Source organism: Ahaetulla prasina, chromosome 3 (assembly GCF_028640845.1).
Source record: "Ahaetulla prasina isolate Xishuangbanna chromosome 3, ASM2864084v1, whole genome shotgun sequence".
NCBI lineage: Eukaryota > Metazoa > Chordata > Lepidosauria > Squamata > Colubridae > Ahaetulla > Ahaetulla prasina.
Window position 1 is genome coordinate 31,402,115 of NC_080541.1, and position 12,083 is coordinate 31,414,197.

The window sequence follows — 12,083 nt, forward strand, 5'->3', positions numbered from 1 at the left end:
CCCTTTCTTGCTTATGTTCAACAGTGAACAGCACACTGCAGTGATCTTCCTATTTATACATTTGTAATTTTTGCCTAAAGCATGTACAAAAAAATAAATACTAGAATGTTTGATTTTTTTAGAATCTCTTTTTATTATCATTAGAACATCTTCTAATTGTAAAATCTAAGAAGCTTTTATGAAGGAACTAATCATGAAAAACATGAGGGTTGTTTGCTCTGTTGAATCAACACGAGGTTCTTCACTCTATTCTGCAGTTCTGTGCATACATGCACTATGCATGTACCGTAACTCTGTGAAAGCATACGCAGTTTAAGCATATATACGTGGAGACGAAAATTTCTCATCACAATTAGATGTTGATGAATATGGATATCTATGAATTCCCTAAGACTGGTAAAGTTGAGATTTTAATGTCAGTATGTTTGAGGATGCGAGTATGTGGTTATCATCAAGAATATACTTCTCCAAGATCCCTATTTCTGGTTCATTGCTCAGCTTTTGGACTGTCATTTTCAAATTGTCTTATTGTACTGTGCTGTCAATTGTATTGTCTTATGTCAACAGAAGGTTTGTGCTCACACTGTTAGGATTAACATCCCAAAAGCTGAAGACGCTTGCTTTCTCTCAAGCCCAATGAATTATTTATATGCTCCCATACAGAAGCCTGAAGTTATTTTTTAAAAAATATTGGACTGTGTGTGAGCGCAGAACAGTGTTTCTCAGTCTTGGCAACGTTAAAATGTGTGGACTTTTAACTCACAGAATGCTGGCTGGGGAATTCTGGGAGTTGAAGTCCACACATCTTCAAGTTGCCAAGAGTGAGAAACACTGCTGTACAGCTCCAAACCTGAATGAAATATAAACATTTCTGGGTTTGCTCATCCTTTTTGTTTATCTCTTCTGTCTTGTAGTTTAAGCATGGACCTTTGGCTGAAATCTGGAAAACTAAAGACAGGAGAATGCATGAATTCTCCTCCACCTCCAAAAACGTAAATTGAATTATTTCAACACTTTCCATTTTTAACAACTGTTGCAACTGCACTTTATGGCATACATACCTGTGGGGACTTGTGAGAGCGCCAGCTATACTGGTGACTATGAAGACTCTCCAGCAAAACATTTTCATCTGTGTCTACCTGGCCAAACCGCAGTGTCTCCTGTGTGTCATTACAGATTACAAAGTGGCTAAAGATTAGCTGTTCTGCCTCAGGGCATTGATTCTGAAAGAAAAAGAATAGAAAACCAAATAAGCTTCAGAATAATTCCAGGATGCTTGGCACCTATCTGCCCAATGGTGAAAATTTTTGTGTCTTCGCTATTATAAGCTTTCCTACAAAGCATTCTTTCCCCATAACAAAAATACCAGAATCGCTGATGGATCCCAAAATGTATATCCATTTATATATTGTCAATTGCTAACACAGACAAATAGCAATAGAAGAGAACTGCAATTTAAAAAATATTTAATATATGTTGTAGACATGTGGACAAATGTTATCTTCATTCCATAGTTATACTAATACTGCCAATATTAGTGAAGATCCCATTAGGGTTTTTAATATTTTAGGAAAAATAAATCTTAGGTAATGTTTTAAAACTAATCAATCTTTCTGAACTGGTTTTAAACATTATTGTAGTGTCCATTCACAGTTTTCAGCATGCTCAAGCAATTCAGATTTGTTTTGTGCTTAAAAGGACTTATTGCCTTTTTAATGATAATAACCATTCTCAATCTTATATACTGTAAGGGCTGGTTGATATTCTCTTCCATTGCAAGGCTATTATATAGCCAAATACTTTGTGGGGAGGAGATCACTATTTTTCCTTTAAAGTAGCTCAGCAACAAATGTAGTATTTAATTGCATGGACAGCTGACAAAGAATGAAGTCTGTCTTTATGCTTGAGGACAAATATATGAATGTTCAATTACTCAGAAATGCTTCTGTATCTGGGAACATCCTTCTCCTCAAAATGCATACAGAGCAATGCTTGTAAGTGAAAAATGAACAATGTACTGCAGCCCATGAGGGTGATGTATTAATGCATACCATAAATATCTGACATTCAAATTAGAGACGTTTAATGTCTGTCTTCAATCAATTGTATTTGGTCTTGCTTCTGCTTTTAAAAGATTAGACTAGAACAACAGATATATTGGACATCTTTCCATACAATATGAACAATTGCCTTATTTGATAATGCATAAATTATCAATGTCTCAGGGTTTATTAATCCCTATAATACATTGTGTTAAAAGAATGGTTTGAATGCAGAAGAGTAAGTGGCAGTTTTACAATGGGATCTTCAAGGCATTCTTCCTTTACATTTTGACCTTTACATTTTCTCACGCTATAAATTTGAAGCTGATTGCCTGTATTTTTCATTCAATAAGTAATATACAGTATTATGTTGTCCACTTCTTCTACTGGAGCCTACAGGACCACAACTGATTTCCTATTTTCAGTTCCATTTTCCTTATTATATTTCCATTATCTTTGGTTATGATGATTGTCAGTTTCACAGCTGGAATTATAGCTGGATGATTTTTTTCTTCTTCCGTAGAATCTGCTCCCACACCAGTGGGTAAACTCTTCCCTTGTTGTTTAGTTACTCAAGGTTCTGTCAGCAATATCATGGAAGCATATAAAAGCAAGGAAGATATCCAGATTTCTCAACCAGCCAACTCTTTCTTGGCCATCAGATTTCTAAAGAATGCACTTTAGAAAATGTAGTTGTCAACACTTCATTTAGACCAACACAAAAAATGTATTTCTTAGGTGCCCAAAGTATGTAACCCATTACTTTTGAAAGTTATGCAAAATCACCCATGATGATGTATGTATCTGTTCTTTGCAGAACTTGGTTTCTATGGTGACCACCTGCTTTAATGTGTATGCTTCATTTTACTGAATCTGTTTTAAAAATACTGCATTCTTATATTCACCTAACATCTCTTCTTGGCAGGATTGAATTGCTGCATCCTTTCCACAAAGGCCATTTATATAATCCCTGCTTATTTCCTCTCCCCTTTTAAATGTATATGTAGATACCTATCAACTCTTAACTCCACTCAATTGTAGAAGTCAGAAAGGGGGTTCAAAATAATGGGGGCAGAGGCAACATGGTCAAGAGGATTTTATATTACAGACTTAATGTTATATAGTTTATAATGTTATTAGGAACACTGTAATTTAATTAAAATTTTAATAGCAATCAAAGAAAACAATACTGTCATTCCTGGTGTTACATAAGAACATATTTTGTTTTGACATTTTTTAATGATACATCTCTGATTACCATTAGTCACAGACATGGATTTACTTATTACCAGTTTATAAAGAGGTTTTCCTTAAAGAAAGTTTTTTTTAATCTGAAAATTGTGTGTTGGTCTCTATAAAATTTAATACTATACATGCTACATAAATTTGTAGAGTGAAATATTTTACTGGACCAACATTTTGTTGGCAAAATAATCCAAACTTTAAAATTTTACCATAAATGATGGTAGCCCTTAAACAAATATATCTTATTGTATTCAAATAAAAGGAAAAACCTATCACACATGTTAATCTACATAAGCACTTAGAATTACTGGATTATGCCCCTTATGTTTCCAGAACATTTTTCCACTTAAATTATGAAATTCTATAGAAACTCAGAAAGGTATTCTTATTAAGTTGAATAAAACTTGCTCCCAACTCAATTTTCAAGGCCCTGTAAAACTATAAAAGCAGCACAGTATTTAAACAAAATGGTTAGATTGAGATCTGCATACATGGGATTGATTGGAGTAGATTGTAAGGGTGACACCGAAATATAATTTTATGTCATTTTATTCTATTTTATATATTTAGGTGTTAAATTATATTTTATTATCCTATAACTATTGTATTTTACCCTACTCTTATTTTAAATAGTTTGTATAGGATTTTATTGGTGATATGTGTCTGAACCTTGTGCTTTGATATGGCCTATAGGCTAATCAGTAAATCTATCTATCTATCTATCTATCTATCTATCTATCTATCTATCTATCTATCTATCTATCTATCAATCATCTGTCTGTCTGTCTAAAGAGTTGCTTTTAAAAGAAAAAAAAAGTTCTATTATCTTGTGATTTGAACCAATGACCTGGGATCATAAAAGCCAACAGCCTGGTGATGTCTGTAATGCCTGCTTCTATTGTTAAAGCTTCCTTCATTAATTAAGAATAAAATTAGTTCACCTTTTGGGAAAAACAAATTCCAAAAGAAGCTTCCGTTTATCTTGAACTCTTGACCTAAAGGTGTAAGGCCAAATTACTTTATGCTTTGTATGTCAGCTCTTATCTATAATGTGTACAAAATTAGTTGTTTCTGATACTTGGTTAGAAAATGTGAGGAATTCAATTAACGTTGGTGCTCTTGATTTGGTCTGGCAGAACACCGTGTTAATTGTGAACACTGAATATTACAAAATACTGGTGGGAAGTTAATTTTCAGTATGGTGGTAGAAGGGAACCCGCTAAAGAAACATGTTATTACCAATTAACATTAATATGTAGTTCAGTGCCCACCTCAATAACTAATGCAGCCTAATGTAAAAATAGGATGAGTTTTTAATCAAGGACATTCTCGGCTAGAAACTCACCCACCACATCAGAAGATGGTGGCAAAAACTCTCGAGATGAGAGGAAACAAGGAAATCGCAACGACAATTACAGAGGCATATCCTCTGCAGGTCATTTGAACATTGCCACCCCTGCATATAAATCAGGTCTAACTATTCATAGAATGTACCTGACTGGTACATTCTTGCAAGGCAACATATGGCTCTACTTATACAATCCTGTTGTTTCCAACTCAGGGTATTTCTTTAAAGGCTCCCTATAGTTTAAGTCAGTCAATCATTTTCTGATGTGGTCTTACACATTTAAATATTTATACAATGCACTTTATTTGTACATATGTGATACTAGAGAGACTTTTTTCACTGCACAAAGTAATGAAGGCCATTTTGCAGTAGTTACTCCTCCACCAGCCCATGCAAACAGGCCTCCTTCAAAATTGTTTGCTTGTTTTCTGTTAAGCACATTGCTCAAAATATGACAAAAAGCAGAAATTGGAGCTACAAAGACTCTTTTTTCACAGTGATATTTGAACCAGATGTAAAGATTTAAATCACACTAGCTCTTATTTTATGAATGTCCTTTTACAATAAGAAAATCCTGGAATGCCTTGAAAAAAGAAACTCTGATGTGAAACAGATGTTATATCTTTTTTAGCTTTGCTATTGTAGTTTTGTGATGGGTAATTAAAATGCAGAAAACTTTGTATAGGTAGGAAGATTGATAAAGGGAAATCCTGGGATGAGATTATTTGGATAATTGCAGAAAATACTATTTGGATATAATTTTATTAATTTTAATCCATTAGTTTTGTATGTACAGAACATCATACAGTTGTAGCAAAAATCTTCATTAGAGTAACAGGGAAGATATGTGCCAGATATCAAATGTAAGATTCTTTTTTTTTTTTTTTCATTCAACAGGATAAACAAGAAATTACAGAAAAGTTTAACTTTAAACCATGATATCATTTGGAGGGACTAGGCGAAACGTCCTGTGTTCCCTGGTTATGCCTTCTATTGAACTAAAAAAAAAAGAATTTAGGAATATTTTTCTATGTTATATGTAGAATGGGCCTTAGTAGGCAGTTAGTGCTTATTTTGGTTATTATTATGTGAGAAATTACAATTATTCCACAAATTATATTTCAATATCACTTACACAAACTTAAATCCATGCAAACTGGTCCGTGAAATCTTGATGTCTTTTCAATGGTACAGTAGTAAGAATTTTAGTGTAAAATACTCTTTCCTGCCATAATTGTTTAATTTATTATTGCCAAAATGGATAATAAAACTAACAGGATATACTTGCTGTAGCTTCTGCCAAGTACTCCTCAGAGGCTTTGGTCTGCCTAAGATAGCCGCTCTCCGTCAGGGCAAAATTCATTATTACAGCTCCTGCATCCATTATTCTGTGAATCAAGCTTAGATACCGTATATCCTATTGAAATAACTGCCAGAAAATAGTTGAGCCAGGGTATCTTCTGGCTCATTTAGACTTTAATTGAATTCAAAAAGGAAAAGAGAGCTTTTGTTCTCAAGTGTTTTCCCACTGACAATTGACTATTTCCTTGGCATTTGCTACATCTTATGTTCAGTCTGCAACCTTCCAGAGTCTCTCAGTGACTTGCACACCCTGAAAAACTGCTCTCTTATTACAAACTCATATATCTTTTCCTTATCTTTGCTCTCCTTGAATATGTACCTTCTGTTTCAGTTAATTACTTCATGATAAGCACAAAATTGCATTACAAGCTTGGATCTGAACATTTTTAGAATAGAATAGAATAGAATAGAATTTTTATTGGCCAAGTGTGATTGGACACACAAGGAATTTGTCTTGGTGCATATGCTCTCAGTGTACATAAAAGAAAAGATATGTTCATCAAGGTACAACATTTACAACACAATTGATGGTCAATATATCAATATAAATCATAAGGATTGCCAGCAACAAGTTATAGTCATACAGTCATAAGTGGAAAGAGATTGGTGATGGGAACTATGAGACGATTAATAGTAGTGCAGATTCAGTAAATAGTCTGACAGTGTTGATGGAATTATTTGTTTAGCAGAGTGATGGCCTTTGGGAAAAAAATGTTCTTGTGTCTAGTTGTTTTGGTGTGCAGTGCTCTATAGCGTCGTTTTGAGGTTAGGAGTTGAAACAGTTTATGTCCAGGATGCGAGGGGTCTGTAAATATTTTCACGGCCCTCTTCGTGCAGTAAACAGGTCCTCAATGGAAGGCAGGTTGGTAGCAATTGTTTTTTCTGCAGTTCTAATTATCCTCTGAAGTCTGTGTCTTTCTTGTTGGGTTGCAGAACCGAACCAGACAGTTATAGAGGTGCAAATGACAGACTCAATAATTCCTCTATAGAACTGAATCAGCAGCTCCTTGGGCAGTTTGAGCTTACTGAGTTGGCGCAGAAAGATCATTCTTTGTTGTCCTTTTTTAATGATGTTTTTGATGTTAGCTGTCCATTTGAGATCTTGCGATATGATAGAACCCAGAAATTTGAAGGTTTCTACTGTTGATACTGTGTTGTCTAGTATTGTGAGAGGTGGAAGTATGGAAGGGTTTCTCCTAAAGTCTACCACCATTTCTACGGTTTTGAGTGTGTTCAGTTCCAGATTGTTTTGGTTGCACCACAAGGCTAGTCGTTCGACCTCTTGTCTATATGCGGATTCGTCATTGTCTCGAATGAGACCAATCACTGTTGTGTCATCTGCGAACTTCAGTAGCTTAACAGATGGATCATTGGAGATGCAGTCATTGGTATACAGAGAGAAGAGAAGTGGGGAGAGCACACAGCCTTGGGGGGGCCCTGTGCTAATTGTACAGGTATTTGATGTGATCTTGCTTAGCTTCACCTGCTGCTTCCTGTTTGTTAGGAAGCTTGTGATCCACTTACAAGTCTGTTCCGGTACCTGTAGCTGGTTTAGCTTAGTTAGAAGAATGTCTGGAATGATGGTATTGAATGCTGAACTAAAGTCTACAAAAAGGACCCTTGCATAGGTCTTTGGAGACTCAAGATGTTGTAGGATGTAGTGCAGAGCCATATTAACAGCATCATCTGTTGATCTATTTGCTCGGTATGCAAATTGCAAGGGGTCTAACAGCGGATCCTTGATGGTTTTCAGGTAGGAAAGCACTAGCCTTTCAACGGTTTTCATGACTACAGATGTTAGAGCAACTGGTCTGTAGTCATTCAGTTCCTTGATGGTGGGCTTCTTCGGCACTGGGATGATGGTAGAGCGTTTGAAGCAAGAAGGAACGTAACACATCTCTAGTGATTTATTGAAAATATGGGTGAAGATGGGGGCCAATTGGTCAGCACAGACTTTTAAGCAAGAAGGAGTTATCTTGTCTGGGCCTGGAGCTTTTCCTGGCTTTTGTCTGTGAAATAGGTCCTGCACTTCCTTTTCTGTGATCACTAGGGGTTGTGAACCCAATGAAATGGGGTCAGTTGTAGGAGGCTTGGCTGTTGTTGGTGTGTCTGAGATGGTGGTTGTGGAGATAGGTGGCTGTAGTTTCCTTTCAAACCTGCAGTAAAACTCCTTCAGGTCATCTGCCAGTTGTTGATTACCTTCAGCCTGGGAAGGAGGTTTGCCATAGCCGGTGATATTTTTAAGAGTTTTCCACATGTTTGCTGGTTCATTTGCTGAAAACTGATTCTTTAGCTTTTCAGAGTAGCTTCTTTTGCTGCTCTGATCTCCTTGTTAGTGCATTTCTGGCCTGATTGTACAGCATTTTATCACCTTTTCTGTAGGCTTCCTCTTTGGAATGTCGTAGCTGCTTAAGTTTAGGTGTAAACCAAGGTTTGTTGTTACTGTATATTCGCAAGTTCCTTGTAGGTACACATAGGTCTTCACAGAAGCTGACATATGATGTTACAGTATCTGTGAGTTCATCCAGGTCTGCAGAGGTATCTTTAAAATATTCCAATCAGTGCAGTCAAAACATGCCTGTAGCTTTAATTCTGATTCCTCCGTCCAGGTTTTCACTGATTTAATTATTGGTTTTGTGGCTTTAAGTCTTTGCCTGTAAGCAGGTACAAGGTGAATCATGCAATGATCAGAGTGTCCTACAGCTGCACGTGGTAAAGACCGATAGGCATCTTTTAGTGTTGTGTAGCAATGGTCTAGAGTATTCTTGCCTCTGGTGGGACAATTGACATGCTGAAAGTATTTTGGTAGCTCTTTCCTTAAGTTTGCCTTGTTTAGATCTCCCAAAACAATGGCCAGTGAATCAGGGTGTTTGGCTTCAGCCTCCATGATTTGGTCAGCTAGAGTTCGTAATGCCTTGTTTACACAGGCTTGTGGTGGGACATAAACAGCAATTAGAAGAAATGAGGAAAATTCATGAGGCGAATAGTAAGGTTTGCAGTTGATAATTAGAGTCTCTAAATTGTTGTCACAGAATTTGTAAATTATTTTAAAATCTTGACACCAGTTTCTATTAATATATAGACATAAGCCTCCTCCTTTCTTTTTACCAGATGTTTCTGGAATCCTGTCTGATCGTTCAATCTGAAACCCTGGAATGTTCAGGCTGCTATTTTGAATTGATTCATTTAACCAGGTTTCAGAGAAGCATAGGACTGCTGAATTGCGAAAATTAGAATAGTATTTGTTTAAGAGGAGTATTTCATCCATCTTATTTGCAAGTGAGCGTATATTTGTTAGGAAAATTGAAGGCAGAGGAGTTTTAATGCGATTTCTTAGCCTGATTAAGATCTCAGATCATTTACCTCTCTTCTTTCTCTTCCGTCGTTTGGTTTTTTTAGTAGTCCATGGCTCCATGGGAATTGCCTCCTCCTGTGTTAGAATCTCCTCCATATTTGTAAAGACAGGTGGGGGTGAAATCAAAGAAAGCTCCTCCTTAAAGAAATGTTCCTTAATTTTTAGCAGCTGGTCTCGTGAGTAGGAAATCCGTAGTGAGTCACAGAGAACAATTAGAAATAAAGAAACAATGAAGAAGCCACATTCAGATCACTGCTTGGATTTCAAACGTAAACAAAACCCTAGCTTACTGGCCTAGGTACAATGGCAAAACCCACATTATCTCTGGTGTCTGCTAAATGGGAAATAAAACTCCATCCATCGTGTCACAACATTTCTTTTTGGGGAATATGCAAAAAACCAGAAAAATAGATATTGCAAAATTTAATTTATACAAAAACCAATCAATGTAACTCCTCATACCTTTCTATCCTTGCAAACCAGTATTGTTTGTACTATATCTTTATATGAATTCTTACATTTTCTTTTGTTCCTTAAACTTCTCTCTTTCTATCTGAGGACCTCATCAACTCCATCCAACTACAAGTACTGCCTCTAGTCTTTCCTCCCAACCCATTCACATTTCTTCATATATATCTTTTGCAATTCAATTCTCATTCATTTTCTCTATAGGACTTTTGTATTCAATTCACATTCATTCAGCAACCTTTTATTCATTTTACCTAAGTGGAATGAACAGTGTAGAAATCTGATAAGTGAATAAATCTTCTTCCCCATGTAAGAGCAAATCCCTCCCCCAAATCCATACATTTACCAATCATGCTCATACAACACCAAATGATGATATGTAGATAGGTTTTATGCATTTCATTTGCTTTTGTTTCATTTTCAATAAAATGCATGACACAAGAAAAAGGACCTGAGCCAGTTTACCATTCCTATTTCAATCCCTTCACCCTATAAAATTTTTGATATTTCTTCACTCTTAGGAATCCTGAGTTATGATATCTGGTTTAACCTTTTCGTTTCAGGCCTATGTGCTTACCTGTTGCCAAGCCTGAAGGGTTTTATGCAGAGAGTGGATGGTATGTTGGCCAAAGCTGATGAATACAGGATCCACTACCATACTTCCATCCAAAATCTTTTCCATGGAATTTCCAGAAACAGAAAGCTGCCCCAATATACCAAATGGTTTTGCAACAGTTTGCTTAGTTAGATTTCTACATTCCAAAAGTTTACAGTCAATTCTAGTGGATAACTGCATGTCTCTGAAGATGGCTCCATCACTCCATTGCCTGAAATAGGTATGAGGTTCTTCAAAAGAGATGACTGAATATTCTAATTCAGATGGCACATTTTTATCAGAGATAAATGGATGTAGGAACTTTGGTGGCTCTGTAGAACAAAAGGTAAAAATAAATCACTAATAGTTAATATAATGTTGCAGATATAAAACTAGGAGTGAACACATGCAGAAGAAAAATATGCCCAGAATGACCAAGCTATATTTTTCTAGATTAAATCAATTTATTTTAAACAAAAATTCTAGATATTATTTGACCATAGTTAAGAAGTAACAGACATGAAATGTAAACTGAAAAATATTAGAAAACAATATTTTCTCCATCAAAAGTTTACTGCTATCAGCAACATTTCTATTTTAAAAATGTGCTTATATCCAAGTTCTGTAAACATACAATAAAACTTTATGACTTTTTTTGTTCTAAGTTACAATATAACCATTGCACATGTCTTTTATGTAAGGTTAACTGAACTCTTTTTCAAAACCTTTTTCTGCCCATTGAGATGCATGGGTTCAGTCCAGAGGTGAAATCCAGCAGGTTCTGACAGGTTCTGGAGAACCGGTAGAAGAAATTTTGAGTAGTTTGGAGAACCAGCAAATACCACCTCTGGCTGGCCCCAGAGTGGGGTGGGAATGTAGATTTTGCAGTATCCTTCCCCTGGAGTGGGGTGGGAATGGAGATTTTGCAGTATCTTTCCCCTGCCACGCCCACCAAGCCACACCACACTCACCAAGTCATGCCCACAGAGCCGGTAGTAAAAAAAATTGGATTTCATCATTCAGTCCTAAGCAACTTGGACATTACTAAACATTCTGGGAGTTGGTGTCCCTATTTGTGAAAGGTAAAGTTAGCTTTTGAAGTCCCAAGTAAAACCTAAAGCCATAAGAAAGAGTAGTCTTATAATATATAACCTGACCTTTGGTCGGATTTTGGATGGAAGAGAGACCTTTTCTGTGCCTCTTTGTGTTTAGAAGTATGATATCAATAAATAAAAGATGTGTTGTGTTGTGGAAAAGTTAATATGCTAAGGCCTATCATAAATGGTATTAGGAATATAATAGGAAGCATGGTAATCTCCAGACATAGGGTGTCAGCTTTGCCCTCCAGTCACATGGCCAGTAGCACTGGCTGGTATATCACAAGCCTCCGGAAAGCATTATTTTGCCTGCCCTTTGATATAAGTGATATTGAGAGCAACAGCAATGCTAGTAAAAAAGTGAAACAATAAACAAGAAGAACTATCAAGAACTAAACAGCAAACATTCTTCAAATCAGAACGGATATCAAAATTGTCAAACACATTAGGAGAATGGAGAGGATACTCATTCAGGACTGTATGTTCAGATACAGTGCTGATATGTAAGTTAAAATAAATGTAATTATTGATGTGGGTAGAGATCAGCATCTGATGAAGGGAAGGGAAATAG

At 36.1% G+C, this 12,083-nt stretch overlaps 1 protein-coding gene and 1 long non-coding RNA gene across 5 annotated transcripts in view; one reads left to right on the forward strand and one right to left on the reverse strand.

Moving 5' to 3' along the window:
* LOC131194583 (uncharacterized) overlaps positions 1-10,603 on the forward strand; it is a 60,003-nt gene extending 49,400 nt beyond the window's left edge. The window contains exons 2-3 of the long non-coding RNA XR_009154233.1: positions 915-992; positions 10,384-10,603. This is a non-coding gene — a long non-coding RNA (uncharacterized LOC131194583). The remainder of the gene's footprint in view (positions 1-914; positions 993-10,383) is intronic.
* Positions 1-12,083, reverse strand: part of VPS13B (vacuolar protein sorting 13 homolog B) — a 357,489-nt gene that overhangs the window by 61,586 nt on the left and 283,820 nt on the right. For all 4 annotated transcript variants that reach the window (XM_058175718.1, XM_058175717.1, XM_058175719.1 and 1 more), the window contains 2 exons: positions 10,398-10,747; positions 1,062-1,223 (listed from right to left, as the gene is read on the reverse strand). In XM_058175718.1, the coding sequence (XP_058031701.1) occupies positions 1,062-1,223; positions 10,398-10,747 (512 nt within the window). The remainder of the gene's footprint in view (positions 1-1,061; positions 1,224-10,397; positions 10,748-12,083) is intronic.